This window comes from Trachypithecus francoisi, unplaced genomic scaffold (assembly GCF_009764315.1).
Source record: "Trachypithecus francoisi isolate TF-2019V2 unplaced genomic scaffold, Tfra_2.0 Lachesis_group10, whole genome shotgun sequence".
NCBI lineage: Eukaryota > Metazoa > Chordata > Mammalia > Primates > Cercopithecidae > Trachypithecus > Trachypithecus francoisi.
In genome coordinates this window covers 130,576,580-130,594,113 of record NW_022681455.1, presented here as the reverse complement: position 1 = coordinate 130,594,113, position 17,534 = coordinate 130,576,580, and the positions used below count along the sequence as shown (strand labels likewise).

At 56.5% G+C, this 17,534-nt stretch overlaps 2 protein-coding genes and 1 long non-coding RNA gene across 18 annotated transcripts in view; 2 read left to right on the top strand and 1 right to left on the bottom strand.

Moving 5' to 3' along the window:
* The window catches only part of FANCA (FA complementation group A), a 78,073-nt gene extending 75,782 nt beyond the window's left edge, over positions 1–2,291 (top strand). For 8 of the 14 annotated variants that reach the window (XM_033219416.1, XM_033219419.1, XM_033219414.1 and 5 more), the window contains 3 exons: positions 289–364; positions 583–743; positions 896–1,466. In XM_033219416.1, coding sequence (XP_033075307.1) covers positions 289–364; positions 583–743; positions 896–1,116 — 458 coding nt within the window. In that variant the 3' untranslated portion in view covers positions 1,117–1,466. Of the gene's footprint in view, positions 1–288; positions 365–582 lie in introns of all 14 variants that reach the window. The other 6 variants (XM_033219415.1, XM_033219417.1, XM_033219418.1 and 3 more) reach the window with 6 other exon arrangements.
* ZNF276 (zinc finger protein 276) lies at positions 1,304–17,472 on the bottom strand. Of its 3 annotated transcripts, none has more exons than XM_033219441.1 (11): positions 17,334–17,472; positions 15,763–16,066; positions 15,413–15,459; positions 14,887–15,336; positions 11,795–11,873; positions 9,895–9,978; positions 6,291–6,401; positions 6,147–6,222; positions 5,707–5,824; positions 1,942–2,041; positions 1,304–1,869 (listed from the first exon to the last, which is right to left on the bottom strand). In XM_033219441.1, the coding sequence occupies exons 2-11, from the start codon at positions 16,044–16,046 to the stop codon at positions 1,599–1,601; spliced, it is 1,620 nt and encodes a 539-aa protein (XP_033075332.1). In that variant the 5' UTR covers positions 16,047–16,066; positions 17,334–17,472; the 3' UTR covers positions 1,304–1,598. The 3 variants fall into 3 exon arrangements, with proteins under 3 accessions (XP_033075332.1, XP_033075331.1, XP_033075330.1); XM_033219440.1 differs by lacking the exon at positions 17,334–17,472 and adding an exon at positions 16,755–17,083 and having other exon boundaries at positions 11,827–11,873; positions 14,887–15,317; XM_033219439.1 differs by lacking the exon at positions 17,334–17,472 and adding an exon at positions 16,755–17,082.
* On the top strand, positions 4,768–7,360 carry LOC117088257. The gene is made up of 2 exons (XR_004439106.1): positions 4,768–5,578; positions 5,831–7,360. It is a non-coding gene; the product is annotated as an uncharacterized LOC117088257 (long non-coding RNA).
* Positions 17,473–17,534: the final 62 nt, after the last annotated feature.

Genomic DNA, 17,534 nt, shown 5'->3' with positions numbered 1-17,534 from the left:
ATTTCAGTTGGGACAGATTAAGTACAAACGTGTAAGATAATTTACTGGCTCACTGGTCAACCCCAGGACCAATGGCCTATCGTGGGGACTGCCTCTCTCTGCCCCACACCCCCATCCTCTCCCAGCTGCTGACGGGTGCCCGGGTATCCTTGGCTCAGGCTGTTCGCCCCGCACCACCCCCACAGCCAGGCCTCCCAGGGTACACGTCCCAACCTCCAGGGGTGTCCCCCAGCACTGGTAACAGGCAGCGACGTCCAGAGTTGCCTGAGCCACCTCTTGGTGTTGCAGACCTTAGGCTGGGGCGACTCCTCCTCCGCGTGGCCCCGGATCAGCATACCAGGCTGCTGCCCTTCACGTTCTACAGGTATCTTCACCTACAGGCTGCTCAGGGATCAGGGCACAGCCGTGCATGGTCAGGGCAGGGGCAGTGTTTCCCAGACCCCCATCTTAGCAGCTCTTGCTCTCCCACCAGATGGGAAGGGTTGCCTGTGCCTCTGCTGCACAGATGAGCAGTATCCCTTGGCCTCACCCGCTACCTTTCCAGCAGTCTGCAGCCACTTGTCACCATGTCTTTACTTCTAGTCTTCTCTCCTACTTCCACGAAGACGCAGCCATCAGGGAAGAGGCCTTCCTGCACGTTGCTGTTGACATGTACCTGAAGCTGGTCCAGCTCTTCGTAGCTGGGGACACAAGCACAGTTTCACCTCCAGCCGGCAGGAGCCTGGAGCTCCAGGGTCAGGCAGGTGCAAGGTCCAGTCCCATCTCCAGGGGAGCTTCCCGCAGCCTCAGGCTCCTTCTGCCAAAGAATGTTCCAACACAGAATGCAGATTATGGGGGACACACCAGCCCTGTTTCAGTGTCTTCTAACCTGTGACTTTGCCTGTTTTCTCTCTAGCGCAACCCTGTGGAATTGATAACAAAAGCTCGTCTTTTTCTGCTGCAGTTAATACCTCGGTGCCCGAAAAAGAGCTTCTCACACATGGCAGAGGTAACGTCAAGATACCCACCTTGGGCCACGCAGGGGCCATGAAAAATCACAGCTGCCCGGGCCATGTGTCCGCCCGGCTGGCAATGCGACTCCACTCTTTCTGCCAGAGCCCCTTCCCTGTGGTCTGAGGCCCACTGGACGGCAGGGGCTGAGGACCTGCTCCTCTCTCACAGCTGCTGGCTGATCGTGGGGACTGCGACCCAGAGGTGAGCACTGCCCTCCGGAGCAGGCAGCAGGCTGCTCCTGATGCTGACCTGTACCAGGAGCCTCATCTCTTCTGAGAGGACCTGCCACTGCACACCAGCCCAGCTCCTTTGTAAATAATTTATTACAAGCATAACACGGAGCTCTTGTTGCACTAAAAAGTGGATTACAAATCTCCTCGATTGCTTTAGTGGGGAAAAGGAATCAATTGTTTATAAACTGTCTGGCCCCAAGTCACTCAGTATTTGTAGGAAAATAAACCACTGGTCCCAGAGCAGAGGAAGGCTACTTGAGCTGTACACCAAGGGCGGGCAGCACCCTCTGACCCTCCCATGCAGGTGCGCACGAAGGGTGAGGCTGACACGGCCATTGCAGAGTCCAGGCTGCTAGAGGTGCTCATCCCCACTCAGGTGGGTTCTGGCTTCACCACTTGGTCCTCTGTGGTCACAGAGGGGCTCGGTGGCCCGGGTGGTGGCTCCGCCTCCAGGGGCAGGGCCTTGTCCTGGGTCTGTGTCAACGGGTGCACCATGGACATGTGTACGTTGAGGTTGTGGGCCTTCTCGAACCGCCGGCCACACTGGTCACAGGCAAAGTCCAGCTCAGTCTCAGCCTTGTGTTTGGTCATGTGGTACTTGAGGGACGCCCGCTGCCTGCACTGGAACCCACAGACCTCACACCTGGGGGACAGAGGCAGGTAAGAAGGTGCATGGGCCAGCCACAGCCCTGGGGAGGGCCTGGCTCACACTTACTGCAAAGGCTTGGCTCCTGAATGTCGCATTTGGTGGACGAGAAGGTGCTTCCGCTGCTTGAAGGTTTGTCCACACTCGTCACAGATGTAGTTCCGCACCTCTGAGAGAGGAGAGTCCAGTGAGTCCAGGCCCAATGCTCCAACCTCCCGGGGGGACGTCGACGACAATGTAAAACATCACAGCCCGGAAGAAGGTTCCGCACACCATACAGTGGGCCCAAGCAAGGGGCCTCTGAGGGCCGCATTTATTAAGATCTTTAAACTGCTTGATATACACTGTCATATGGCTTCATCAGCCGTGTGCATGTGAGGATGATTTTTAAAGAAACTTCAGAAATCTGTTTCCTTAAACACAAATTTTTTTTTTGAGATGAAGTCTCGCTCTGTTACCCAGGCTGCAGTGCAGTGGCACAGTCTCGGCTCACTGCAACCTCCGCCTCCCGAGTAGCTGGGACTACAGGCGCCCGCCACCATGCCCAGCTGATTTTTGTATTTTTAGTAGAGATGGGGTTTCATCATATTGGCCAGGCTGGTCTTGAACTCCTGACCTCGTGATCCGCCTGCCTCGGTCTCCCAAAGTGCTGGGATTACACGCATGAGCCACTGTGCCTGGCATACAAATTCTTAAAGGACACCATATCACTAAGGCTGTATAGATCACTGACTCACAGCTATAGCTGTTCTCTAGAATTCATCTCCATATGAGAAGGGTCCACACCCAAGGGCGGGGGTTATGCAAGGCTGTACGCTCTGGAAACCTTTCTCACACCCTCCAACAAAGAGATACCACTTTCTAGTCAGACCCATTCACCCTGTGCTGCCTCCACAGCTGTCAAGCCCCAAAACACTTCACAAGACAGACTTTTCCCTGCAGAGGGAAACTCTACCTTGACATTTTACTCGACCCTGTTTTTTTGTTTTTTTTTTTTGAGACTTGAGTCTCGGTCTGTTGCCCAGGGTGGACTGCAATAGCCCAATCTCAGCTCACTGGAACCTCCACCTCCCAGGTTCGAGTGACTTTTTTTTTTTTTTTTTTGAGACGGTCTTGTTCTGTTGCCCAGGTTGGAGAGCAATGGTACAATTAAGGCTCACTATAGCCTGGAACTCCCAGGCTTAAGTGATCCTCCTGCCTCAACCGCTCAAGCAGCTGGGGCCATAGATGTGCACCACCATGGGGGGCTGGTGCAGTGGCTCACAGCTCAATCCCAGCACTTTGGGAGGCCAAGGCAGGCGGATCATGTCAGTTCAAGACCAGCCTGGCCGACATAGTGAAACCCCGTCTATACTAAAAATACAAAAATTAGCTGGGCGTGGTGGCAGGTGCCTGTAGTTCAAGCTACTCGGGAGGCAGAGGCAGGAGACTTTCATGAACCCAGGAGGCAGAGGTTGCAGTGAGCCGAGATTGTACCACTGCACTCCAGCCGATTGTACCATTGCACTCCAGCCTGGGCAACACACTGTCCCGGGGAAAAAAAAAAAAAAAAATGGGGCTGGGAATGGTGGCTCATGCCTGTAATCCCAGCACTTTGGGAGGCTGAGGCCGGCAAATCACCTGAGGTCAGGAACTCGAGACCGGCCTGGCCAACACAGCAAAACCCGCCTCTACTAAAAATATAAAAATTATCTGGGCGTCACGGTGGCTCACGCCTGTAATCCCAACACTTTGGGAGGCCGAGGCAGGTGGATCACGAGGTCAGATCAAGACCATCCTGACTAACACGGTGAAACCCCATCTCTAGTGAAAATATGAAAAGTTAGCCAGGCGAGGTGGCAGGTGCGTGCAGTCCCATGGCTTTAACTCGGGAAGTGGAGCTTACAGTGACCTGAGATTGTGCCGCTGTACTCCAACCTGGGCGACAGCGCGAGACTCTGCTTAAAAAAAAAAAAAAAAAACCCCAGCGTGGCAGCGGATGTCTGTAATCCCAACTCAGGAGGCTGAGGCAGGAGAATCACTTGAACCAGGGAGGCGGAGGTTACAGTGAGCCAAGATCACGCCACTGTACTCCAGCCTGGGCAATAAGAGTGAGACTCTTATGTCTCAATCACTAAATTAAAAAAAAATCTTTAGTAGAGACAGTCTTACTATGTTGCCCAGGCTGGTCTCAAACTCCTGGCCTCAAGTAATCCTCCTGCCTCAGCCTCCAAAGTGCTGGGACTACAGGCGTGAGCCACTGCGCCCGGCCTGATTTCAGGTTTTTAAGGAACTGCTGGTTGTGACCATCAGTGAGTGGACAGATGCAGAGTCTGAAGAACCCAACACAAGGAACTGCTGCCATCAGGAGAGATGTGGGAGAACCCAAAAAATAACCCGCATGTCAGGAGATGATCCAGCAGTAAAAATCAATCCTAATGAAAAAAGACTTTCTGTAGTAAATTCAAATAAGAATAAATAAATCTTACTAATTCTGTAATAAGTTCAAAACCAAGGAAAACTATTTAAGGGTCAACATACAGTTGTCTTCAGCTGGTTCCCCCCGGCACCCCAACCCTTACCAAAATGTGCTCATACTCAAGCTCCAAAGTTAGCCCTGCAGAGACCCTACAGAACCTGCACTTATGAAAAGGCAGCCCTCTGAATACCAGGGATTCGAGTCCCTGACCACGTATACGTGGGTCCACGCAGTTCAAACAAGTTTTTTTTTTTTTTTAAGACAGCGTCTCACTGTTGCCCAGGCTGGAGTGCAGTGGTGTGATGTCAGCTCACTGCAACCTCCACCTCCTGGGTTCAAGCAATTCTCCCACCTCAGCTTCCCAAGTAGCTGTGCCTACAGGCGTGCGCCACCACGCCCAGCTAATTTTTGCATTTTTAGTAAAGATGGCGTTTTACCATGTTGGCCAGGCTGGTCTCGAACTGCTGACCTCAGGTGATCCACCCACCTTGGCCTCCCAAAGTGCTGGGATTACAGTGTGAGCCACCGTGCCCAGCCAAGTTTGTCATTTTGAAAACATAACCTTGTTGGATTATAAAAGTAACTTGTACATTACAGAAATTGTGAAAAATAAGACGGGCACAGAGGCAGCACCCTCAGTCATAATTCCCCCATCCACCTCCGGTCTTAATGAGACGAGCTACACACACATGAAGCAGCAGAACCACACGTGCCTCCCCCCTGTCCACACGGGCAGCTCCCCAGAGTTGGCATGCCTTCTACCTCCCGCCTTCCCTTTTAAGAGACACTTGTTTGGGCCAGGTGTGGTGCTCACACCTGTAATCTCTGTACTTTGGGAGGCCGAGGTGGGTGGATCACTTGAGGTCAGGAGTTAAAGAGATTGGGCTGGCCAACATGGTGAAACTCTGTCTCTGCCAAAAATTACAAAAATTAGCAGGCGTGGTTGCAGGTGCCTATAATCCCAGCTACTCGGGAGGCTGAGGCAGAAGAGTCACTTGAACCCTGGAGGCGGAAGTTGTGGTGAGCCAAGATGGTGCCACTGCACTCCAGCCTGGGCAACAGAGCAAGACTTCGTCTCAAAAAAAATTAAAAACTAAAGTAACCAATTTGCAAAGGGACACCAAGATTGCTTGGCTATCGGTTTTGACAAACTGCCTAGATCCTGGGGAAGTCAAGAATTCCTCCCATCACAGGAAAGGGCAGATTGACACTGATGCCCTACTCTAGCCTTCATCCACCTGCGTGACTGTGAGTACCCGAGGCCCCATCAGCCACCTGCACACGATCCCCAACTCTTGGGGCGGGGATGGGTATCAGGAAAGCAGGTCACGTGCCCCTAGCTGTCACCGCGCGGGTGACGCTGATGACAGCAGTACCTGTGTGGATGAGCTTCACGTGCCGCTGCAGGTAGCGGTCGATCATGAAAACCTTGTTGCAGCCAGGGTGGGGGCAGGGCCGCTCCCGGACCTCCTCGTGGTGCTCCTTGATGTGCTTCTGCAGGAGAGACTCAGTGAGAGACCCGCAGAGCCTCACCCGGGCCAAGCGGCACGGGCCCTCCGCGGGTGGCAGCTGACGCCCCTGGAAGGAAGGCAGATCCAGCTCCTCCAGCTCCACCACTGGTTCCTCCACAGCTTCACTCCAAGACACTTCTAGACCCCCAGGGGGTGTCTCAAGTGAAACTCTGGCCCCACATCTACCCCAGGTCTCCGGTCACCTTGGGCACAAGTCTGAGTCAGGCTCTGCAGAAACACCCGGTGCCTCCCCCAGGCTCACACTGACAGCTGCGGGGCCTGGGTCAGGCACAGCCCGTGCTCACCTTCATGCCGTCCGCGCCTCGGTACACAGCTGTGCAGCCCTGGTAAGGACACTTGTAGATGGTGGGAAGCTCCTCCCTACAACGAAGAGCAGGCATGGAGCCCGGCCCCGACAGGCAGGGCGCGCCTCGGGCTCCAGGCCTCACCTCTCACAACGAAGCTGCTTCTTCCATCCCGGCTTGGGTCCCGGCTTCTTCCGAATTCTGGGTTCTTCAGACTTCTTGGCTTCTTTGCTTTCACTCTTCTTACCAGAGACCCTGAAAAAAAGAGGTTCCCAGATTCAGTGGTTTCTGATCTCCATTTGAAAAAGGTTTCTTGTCTCTCCAACATGAGAGATGGTTTTTTTGAAGCTTCCCTGAGTTGCTTCTGTGCTGGCTGACCCTCAATCTACCTGAAGCCACCAAAGCCAGAGCAACTCTGGACAGGAGGCCTCAGAGGCGAGGGCACAGTTCTGAGAACTGAAGCTTCATCCTGTGCTACACACAAAACCCGACACTGGAGATACCAGGAAAGACGGCAGAGCAGACAGAGGGGCCACCCCTTTATCAGAACGACCTTAAACGCTAGGAAGCAGCTCAGAACGCACTCTCTGAAAACAGGACAGCTTGATTCCAAGCTCAAGCCACCAGCCGGGCTTTGGAGGAACAGGTGCTGTTCCCCCGGAAGCACAAGGGGAGCAGCTGCCACCCCCGCATTCCTCAGCCCTGCCCCGCTGCAGGGAGCCCAGCCTGTGTTCCTGGAGCTGCTGGCTGGGACCATGGTGGGCAGGGGGCCTTGTCCTCCAAAACTTCGGGGTTGCGCATTTTAGCTGGTCGGGCAAGTCCCTGAGGGACCAGCAAACGCAGCAGCGTCCAGTGTACGTCTATTGGAGACTTAGAGGAGAGATACACTTGTGGTTCCTTTTTGGATCCAGATAAGGATAGGGAAGGAAATCCCTCAGGAAAAGAAGGGAACTTCACCATGATAAAGCCTGGACGTGAAGCCCTCAGCAGACGCCACACTCAATCGTGAAAGACTGAAAGCTCTTCCTCCAGGATGAGGAAAAGACACCGGTTCTCTCACCTCTGTTCTCAGCACAGCACTGGAGGCCCTGGCCAGAGTAACTGGGCAAGGAAAACAGAAAAATTCTCCCTATTCACCTGACCTTGTATGTAGAAAACCCTAAAGATCCACATACAGACAAACCCTAATAAATGATTTCAGCAAAGCTGCAGAGTGTAAAATCCAGACACAAAACCCAATTATGTTTCTATGTATTATCAACGAACAATCTAAAAAGGAAATTAAGAGAACAATCCATATGCAAAAGCATGAAAAAAGTAATTTACACTGCCGAGTCCAGTGGCTCACACTGGCAATCCCAGCACTCTGGGAGGCTGAGGTAAGAGGCTCGCTTAGAGCGCACAAGGCTGCCATCAGCCATGATCGTACCAATGCACCCCAGCCTGGGCAAGAGCATGAGACCCTGTCGCTAACTGCCCTTCTCTTTCAAGAGTGCACTGAGGCTGGGCGCGGGGGCTCACGTCTGTAATCCCAGCACTTTGGGAGGCTGAGGTGGGCGGATCACCTGAGGTCAGGAGCTTGAGACCAGCCTGGCCAACATGGGGAAACCCCATCTCTATTAAAAATACAAAACTTAGCCGGGTGTGGTGATGCACGCCTGTAATCCCAGCTACTCAGGAGGCTGAGGCAGAAGAATCACTTGAACCCAGGAGGTGGAGCTTGCAGTGAGCTGAGATCGCACCACTGCACTCCAGCCTGGGTGACAGAGCAAGACGCTGTCTCAAAAAAAAAAAAAAAAAATCATTGAAAAGAACTGTGTTGACTTTACACAGGCTGTGCCTTCTCTCCCTGTCCCTGATAACTGGTTTTCATGATCTGGCCACATGTCCCTCACCTACCCTGCCTGCCTGGATTGGGTGGCCCCTTGTTTGTTGAGTGGCTGGCCATAACGGTTCCCACACTGACCGCTCTCCTCCTCAGCACAGGAGGCTTCGGAGCACCCGCAGTCTCTGTGCCCTTGTGTCTGGGACGGGGATCCTCGCAGACGGGGTGGGCTGGGCTCAGGCCTCACTGCTGCTTGTCAGTTCTTTCCCCATGAGGGTGCAGGCCCTGGTCTTCACCTCTGGCTGGAACCACTGACCCCTCATTAACACATCATTGCCCCAGCTGAGGGTGCAGGCGAGCTTGCCTGCTAGAACGCGAAGGTCAGAGTCAAGAAGACTGCGAGGCAGCACATGGGCTGGGGCTGTGCAGAGGCCCTTCTGGGTTCCCAGGGGGGTCTCACTGTAGCAGCTGAGGAACCAAGTGCCCCTGGCACTCGCCGCAGTCAGGAGGCCATGCTGGCTACCACCCAGTCCTGCCTCCTACGCAGCGGTTCCCACTAAAGTCACCCCTTTAACTAGAGGTCTCTGAAAACATGTCTCCTGTGTCTCTGTCCCAAAGCACGTCTTTGTCTGCACTCCTGGGGTCCAGAGGAACTAAAGACACAGTCTGAGTGTGCTGTCCCTGTCACAGCAGCAGGAGCTCAGCAGAGAGGACCCTCCCCTCCTGAATCTGCCCCTCTGGAAAAGGCTCACCTGGCCCCTCCCATCCCAGCTCCCAGCCCTCCTCTCACCAGCATCCCCAGACCCTCTGGGCAGCAAGCCACAGAAACATTCTCAGGTGTCCTGGGATTTGAATTCAACCTGGGGGGGTCACAGGGAGTGGGGGCTTCTAATCAGCAGCCCCAGGCGGCACCCCAGCCATGATTCCTGGGAACAAACCTGAGGGTTGGGACCCCCGGGCACCTTTTCTGGGCCTGACCAGTTTTCTGTTCATGCTGAGGCCCCTGCAGCCCCTCTGGCTCAGTCTTGCCCTCTGCTTCTGACCTCTCTCCGGCCACCTCCTCTGCTCCTGTTTCTCTTTTCAGAACTTAACAGCATCAGAACTTCAATGAAAAAGGCAGTTGACCTCTCAGTCTGCACTGCAGGGTTCCAGCGGCGGACTGTGGTACTCAGAGCCGCCTGCCCTCTGGACCTTTGTTCTGGACTGAAATGCTCAAGGACAGGGACCGGGTCAGTCGCCAACTACCTGGGAGTGTTCTGGGTACTCCTGGGTACAGGGTTGCAAAGAAAACAGCACAAGTGAAAACCAGCCCTCACTACCAAGGCCTGTGTTCTAACCAAAGAGAGAAAACATAAATCCCTAAAAACAAAGTCAAAACAAGGTCACAGAAGTGACTCAACAAGGAAGTGGACCGTGGCTGCCTGGCCATGGACGTCAGTGATGGAGTCATAACTGTGAGGATGACAGAGCTGGGTCCTTGGGCCTCAGGATGCACACAAAGCAGAAACGATGGGTTGGGGAATTCCAGGGGGGACACTGGGGTGTGAACCCAGAGCAGGACTGGCAGAAGGGACCTAAGAGCCTCGTTCTCAAACGAGGCTGGGTTTTGTCAACAGAGACACCTGCCGTCCACTGCTGGGACTCTGAGGCTGCCCTCACCCGGCCTGCGGGTCACTTCACAGCGCTGAGACCAGGTCCCAGCTGCAAACCACCAGGAGGACCCACCTTTTCACCTGCCCACCTGCCCCGCCCCCTGCCTCCCAGCTCACTGAAGGAAGCCACATTTCACTGGGCTTGGGAGATCCGGACACAAAGAGAGTGAACTGAGGGTACGCACAGCGGGGAGTGAGAGCCCCTGGGGCACAGGTGGGTGTCTAGGTCACCCAACGGATGCCTCCAGCAGATCCCGGGCTGCCCACTTACTTCCTTTCTGGGTAAGGCTCAAAGGACTCATCCGAAGACTGGGTGTTTTGCTTCTTGTCATTTTCGTCTTCACTCAAGACGTCTCTAGGAATGAAGAGAGAATCTTCAGCAAAGCCCTGGGCCTGGGCAGTAACGGTTCCAACAACACCCCCTGCCTGAAGATTACCACATGGACCCCCAAGTCCACGTTTGAGTTCTTCTGAAAATGTCTTAAGCCGGGCGCGGTGGCGCAAGCCTGTAATCCCAGCACTTTGGGAGGCCGAGGTGGGAGGATCACGAGGTCAGGAGATCGAGACCCTCCTGGCTAACACGGTGAAACCCCGTCTCTACTAAAAATACAAAAAACTAGCGGGCGCGGTGGCGGGCGCCTGTAGTCCCAGCTACTTGGAGGCTGAGGCGGGAGAATGGCGGGAACCCGGGAGGCGGAGCTTGCAGTGAGCTGAGATCCGGCCACTGCACTCCAGCCTGGGCCACACAGCGAGACTCCGTCTCAAAAAAAAAAAAAAAAGAAAAGAAAATGTCTTAAATCTAAAATCCCCAAATTTCCAATCTTATTTCCGAACGCAAAGGACCGACCAGGCTCACAAGCCAGCAACCCCCACAAGCCACGCGCTCCGGGCACCAGGACACTGGACTTGGAAAGAGCACTTTCCACAGCAGCCCAGAAGGGGTGGAGGCTCTCCAAGGTGGCTTCCTGCTAAGCAGACTTTGAAAAATCAACCACCTCACCCCGTAACTGCGAACCCCTATGCAGCTGATGGGTTTGCCATGAGCCACTTCTAAGCTGACGAAAGTGGCCGGGCGTGGTGGCTCACACCTGTAATCCCAGCACTTTGGGAAGCTGAGGCAGGTGGATCGCCTGAGGTCAGGAGTTCAAGACCAGCCTGGCCAATACCGGGAAACCCTGTCTCTACTAAAAATACAAAAATTAGCTGGGCGTGGTGGCAGGCACCTGTAATCCCACCTACTGGGGAGGCTGAGGCGGGAGAATCGCTTGAACGCAGCAGGTGCAGGTCACAGTGAGCTGAGACGGCGCCACTGCACTCCAGCCGGGGCAACAGAGTGAGGCTCAGTCTAAAAAAAAAGTTCACCAAAGGAAAAAAAAAAAAAAAAAAAAAGACTTGTGGCCTTTATGCTAAAACCTGAGTTGTGGTTTCGTCTCCTGGTTGTCTTGAGGACAGCCTTAGCCAGCCCAGGTGCCTCCTGGCACCTGCCCGATTTCATCACTGGACACCCCACTGGGATTGCCCCCCAAACTAGGCTGTCCTCATTTGGATGAGGTGCGTCTGTGTTGCAGCCAAGGTTGACAGGAGAGGGTGGAAATGCTGCAAACCCCAGCCTGGCACAACTGCCCTGAGTGGCACTCGGCTGAGAGGCAGAGGTGGCCCAGGGAGTTTGCAGACACTGATGGGGTCCCTTCTGAGGCCTGTCCTCCTCCAACACCTCCTCACGGAGCCTCTGCTTCAAGTCACAACAGTGTCATAGTCAAGGGCTAAAGTCAGGCTTCCTCTACTCCAGAAACAGCTGGAGCGAACACAAAACCATAGCCCTAAAAGAGAAAACAGCAGCAGAAACAAAGGACCCAGCCACAGAGTGGTTTCAACAAACTCACTTCTAGGCTGCTCCAGGTCAGAAACCCTATCAAGCTCCCTCTGGAGCTGCCTCAGGTCTGGGGGTGCCCTCTGGCACCCAGGAAACCACCAATCAGAGATAAGCAGCCTCGGAAGCTCCCCAGCCCCTCCTCTCCTCCCACCTCGAGAGGAGGCGCGTCCCAACCAGGGAACAGACAGCCGGCCCTATGATGGCTGTTTGGTACCAGGGCATGGGCAGCTGGCCCTATGATGGCTGTTTGGTTTTTGAAGGAGAAATGTTAGGCTATTTAAACCCACTCTTCTCTCACCCCTCAGAAAGGTCACTGAACTCGTCTTTTACCCGATCATCCGAGGTTGAAGATGGGACCTGCTTCTCACCCAACTGCCCTGAGAAACAAAGAACAAGGTCCTGTCACCAACATGGAGCACAGAAAGGTCTCACCTGCCAGGAGGTACAACTCCACTACTGATGACCAGAAGGGAGCCTGGGGTCCCTGACCCGCAAGTTTCCCCCACCTTGGCCCCATCCCTGCCAAGAGTGCTACGCGGCCTCTGATCCTGTCCTGCCAGCCCAATGTCCAGAAACACCCAGGCAGCAACAAGCATCAGAACCCTCAGGAACAGCAGAACCAGAAAGCCCAGTCCTTCCACAGACTCCGATCCAGTCATTCTAGGACAGCCTGGACTTGGTGGATGTTCTGAGACATTTAAAAAATTACTGGGCCAGGTACAGTGGCTCATGCCTGTAGTAATCCCAGCACTTTGGGAGGCCGATGTGGGCGGATCACAAGGTCAGGAGAATCGAGACCAACCAGGCTAACACGGTGAAACCCTGTCTCTACTAAAAATACAAAAAATTGGGCCGGGCATGGTAACTCATGCCTGTAATTCCAGCACTTTGGGAAGCTGAGGCGGGCAGATCACCCGAAGTCGAAAGTTCAAGACCAGCCTGACCACCATGGAGAAACCCCATCTCTTCTAAAACATACAAAATTAGCCAGGCATGGTGGTGGGTGCCTGTAATCCCAGCTACTCAGGAGGCTGAGGCAGGAGAACTGCTTGACCCTGGGAGGCAGAGGTTGCGGCTCACCGATATCACACCACTGCACTCCAGCCTGGGCAACAGAGTGAAACTTCGTCTCAAAAAAAAAAACTAAAATAAAAATGCAAAATACAAAAATAAAATAAAAATACAAAAAATTAACCGGGTGTGGTGGCACGAACCTATAGTCTCAGCTACTCAGGAGGCTGAGGCAGGAGAATCACTTGAACCCAGGAGGCGGAGGTTGCAGTGAGCTGAGATCGTGTCACTGCACTCTAGTCTGGGCAACACAGCAAGACTCCATAAATAAATAATATGACTGTTCTCTTGGCCAGGCCTGGTGGTTTATGCCCATAATCCAGGCTTTTGGGAGGCCAAGGCAGGAGAGTCACTTGAAGCCAGAAATTCAAGACCAGCCTGGACAAAACAGTGAGACTCCATCTCTACTTAAATTAAGTTTCCTTTTTTTTTTTTTTTTTTTTGAGATGGAGTCTTGCTCTGTCGCCCAGGCTAGAGTGCAGTGGCAGGATCTCAGCTCACTGTAATCTCCACCACCCAGGGTCAAGTGATTCTCCTGCCTCAGCCTCCCGAGTAGCTGGGACTACAGGCGCCTACCACCATGCCCAGCTAATTTTTTTTTTTTTTTTGAGACAGAATCTCGCTCTGTCACCTAGGCTGGAGTGCAGTGGTGCAATCTTGGCTCACTGCAAGCTCTGCCTCCAGGGTTCACGCCATTCTCCTGCCTCAGCCTCCTGAGTAGCTGGGACTACAGGTGCCCGCCACCACGCCTGGCTAGTTTTTTTGTATTTTTAGTAGAGACAGGGTTTCACCACATTAGCCAGGCTGGTCTCAATCTCCTGACCTCATGATCTGCCCGCCTCAGCCTCCCAGAGTGCTAGAATTACAGGCATGAGCCATTGCACCTGGCCTAAAATAAGCTTTAAACAGTATTGTTCTTGGCCGGGCGCGGTGACTCACACCTGTAATCCCAGCACTCTGGGAGGCCGAGGTGGGTAGATCACAAGGTCAGGAGTTCGAGACCAGCCTGGCCAACATGGTGAAACCCCGTCTCTATTAAAAATACAAAAATTAGCTGGGCGTGGTGACACGTGCCTGTAATCCCAGATACTCGGGAGGCTGAGGCAGGAGAATTGCTTGAACCAGGACCCAGGAGGCAGAGGTACCAGTGAACCAAGATCGTGCCACTGCACTCCAACCTCGGCTACAGAACGAGACTCTGTCACAAAAATAGATACACAGATAGGTAGAGAGATAGTATTGTTGTCAACATACTGCATACAAGTTTAAAAGCCAAGCAGCTCTAATACGTGACACTCACAATCCCGTTCCTACCCAAGGACCCCAAGCCACACTTTCTCATCTGTGCACCCGTATCTTTCTGAACTATCTGGGTAGCTGAGTTTTTGTTTGAGATGGAACCTTGCTCTGTCGCCCAGGCTGGAGTACAGCGGTGCGATGTCGGCTCACTGCAACCTCTGCCTCCCAGGCTCAAGTGATTCTCATGCCTCAGCCTCCAGAGTACCTGGGATTACAGGTGCCCACCACCATGCCTAACTAGTTTTTGTATTTTCATTACTGATGGGGTTTTGCCACGTTGGCCAGGCTAGTCTTGATCTCCGGACCTCAAGTGAGCCGCCCACCTCAGCCTCCCAAAGTCTAGGATAACAGGTAGCTATGTTTTTTGGAAGCTCCCCTGAGGACTCAAGGTGGGAGCTGAGTGCCCAGGTGGGGACAGGTACGCAGAGCACACACACGACAAGAGGCCGGAGGAAAACTGGCCCCGGCCCTCCTAACACAACATCCAGGAGCAGCTGCACCAGCCCACAGTGCTAAGGGTTCTGGGGCCCAAACAAGGGCCTTGTGTTCCCCTCAGCCTCTCAGCAGAGAAAGCTGCGCTACACTGGCCCACACCAGGGTGTCACCAGGCAGCTGGCTGAGCGCCAGGAAATGACCTGCAGCTGGCAGGGCAGCAGCCACAGAGGCAATGGCCATTCTCTTCTCCCACGTCCACAGACAAGGCCCCATTCTTTTCTTCCTCAGTCCCCGCAGCCCCAAGCACAAGCTTAGAGGAAGACTAGATGGCTGATGAGCATGTCTCCACAGAAACTACTGGAACAAAGCCCTGCTCACAGAGCAAGAGGCCGAGACAGGCTGGCCGCCCCTCCCTGCTCTCTGGATGTGGTGAGCAGCCGCAGGCAGAAGCCCCAAGCTCTGTTCCTTCTCACACCACACTCCAGCCACCACCTAGAGCAGTGGAGACATTCACTTTCTGCCAAAAACCCTGCCCGGCTGAGGAGCACAGATCCTGGTCTAGCACCAACAAGAAGTGCCTCCTACCTGGGGCCCCGCAGAGGGGCAGGCTTGGCTGAGGTGGGAAGCCCGACCTGGGCCCCACCGCGTCGCTGTCCGAAGGAGGCCGGGCCTCATCTGTGCTGGGCAGAATCTTGGTCTCAGCCCCAACTGGGGTCCCTGTCCCTTTACCCTGGGAGGTCTGAGGGGCATCCCCAGGGTTCCACCCTCGGTGCTGGGGCAGCCGTGGCGCTGTCTCCTTGTCCCATGGCCACTTGACCGCCAGCGCACTGTCCAGCAAGAAGGCTTTGCAGCTGGAGCTGGTGTCCATGGTGTAGTCGTGGCCCTGGTCGCAGCCCCACACGGCCTGGATGATGCCGCAGTACTCAGAGGACAGTGTCCTCTGAAGGTGGGGCAGGGCCCTGCAGCTGGCCGCATGTCCGTGCACCCATCCCACCAAGCCGTGCAGGCACTGGGGGCTTGATGTGATCAGATCCACTGCAGAGAGTCAACAGAGATGTCAGCTCCACGGCTGGTCGGCACCCAGCCCACCCTCCACCGGGAGAGGACTCACCCAGACACGCTCCCTCCTCTGCCCCTGTTGGGGGCTGGGCACCGACCCTGCAAAGGATCAGTGTGGCCATGAGCAGGACAAGCAGGGGCAGGTTCACAGCACGTGCGGTACAGGACCCTCTCAAGGTCTCAAACCTCAGCGGTCCCCATAGGTAACCTTCTCCTCTTCCCTCACCCCATCTCCTCCCAGTTCGTCTCTCCACACCAATCCCAGGGCTATTCACACTGAGCCTGGGCATGGCCCATTCCCCCCACCCAGAGGCTACCGCCGAGGCATGCCCTGTCCCTCTCAGCACCCGTCACACTGCAGTGCTGACAGCCTGAACGTGCCCTGAACAGACTAGGGCGTACTTTGCACAAGGCTTCCGGCGACCCGTCGGGGAGACGTTGACCCTCTGCAGGAAGGACCTGAGGAGGCTGTGGCACTGGTAGAACTGGGCGTGGCAGCTCTTGCAGACAAACTGAGATAAGGTGGGGTCCTGGCGGACAGCCACCCCCAGCAGGCGCTGGAAGTCCCTGACGAGCACGCGCTCCTCTGCGGACGGCCTCTCCATGCTCGCTCCAGGCGCCCTCTCCGAGATGCTGCGCAGGCTTCTCGAGGAAAACTTCCCGTGGCAGAGGCGACAGTGACCCATGGCGAGAGCCCGGCCTGCTCCTGCACAGAGCGGCAGAAAGTGTTAGCAGCCGGCAAAGGAGGAGGCTCCTCAGCACGGGGCGTCCCGGACTCCAGGTTCGAGGGCAGCGCCTGCACCGCCCTCCGCGCGGCCCTCGGACACAGCAAGCGGCTCGGGCGCGCGGCTCTAGGCGAGACAAGCCGCCCTGTGGGGGATGCGGCCGCTGGTCCAAGAAATCTTTCAAATTTCAAAGGCCTCTGAAAGCCTCCCAGCGAAACAACTTCACGAGTGAAACCTGGAACTGCACTCTCCTCCCAGCGACCGCGAGCCCCGGGGAAGGCGCTGCGCCCTCCAGGAAACGCCGCGGTTTCCTGTCTGCCAAGTGCAGGTGCCGCCTCCTTTCCTGCTCCCGGGGAACACGAAGCGGGAGAGGGCGATTCCCACGCGCGGGCGCCCAAGGGCGACCTGCCCGCGGTGACAGCGCTCCTCACGCCGGGTCCCTTCTGACCGAGCCCGCGGCCGGGGAGGCCGGGCCGGCGACGCCAGCGTCACGGAGCGCGGGGAAAACCGAGCCGGTCGCCCAGCGCCTATCCAGACGCAGCCCCGAGCCCGCTACGCGCTCGGCCGGGCGGAGGGGAAGCCGCGCCGGCTTCCGGGCGTCAGTGCAGCTCCGCCCACGCGCAGCCCCCGCCGCGACCCCCGCCCGCCACGCCGGGGCCGTGGACCCACCTGCCTCGTCCACGCCGTCCTCGCCCGCGTCCCCGCAGTGCCCAACCGGGCCCCAGGCGCGTCGCGCCATCGCCCCGTCCACCCTCGACCCGCCGCTGAGGGAAGGGCGGCCCCGAGCACGGCCGCCGCCGCCCGAGGCCCCGCGCTGCCGGGCCGCCCCAGGGGACAGGAAGCGGCCCAGCCGGTCCCGCTTCATGGCAGCGGAGGACGCCAGTAGAACCCCGCGGGTGCTGCCCGGCCCCGCTCGGCCCGGCTCGAGGTTCCTGGAGGACCCGGCGTTCGGCTCCGCTCGGCGCGCTGGAAGCGAGGCGGGGCGGGCGAGGGGCGGAGCGAGAAGCAAAGCGAGGCAGGCGGGCGGGGAGGGCCAGGGGCCAGGGGCGGGACCCCGCGGCCGAGGTTCTACGCGCGGTGCCAGCGCCCCCGCTCCTACCCGCTCCCCTCTCCGGCCCGAGGGCGGCCGTGCCCGCCGCTGCCGCCAATGGAGCGCTGGCCTGGGGCGGGGCGCTGGGCGGAGGGGCTCGCCGAGACCTCACCACGAGCCCTCCAGGGAGAAGCGTCGCGGCCCTCCCCGCCTCTTACCGTGAGAGACGGAGACGCGGGGAGGGCAGGCGCCGGCGGAGGCCACGCGGCGCGCAGGTGGCGGGCGGGCTGCAGAGGGGACGGGGGCCGGGGTCTCACGTAGACAGGGGCCTGGCTGCCGCGGTTAGACGCCCATGGCAACTCCGTGAGGGGCCCTTCTCGCCAGCCCCATCTCGAGACGGCGAAGGGGCCCGGCCCCGT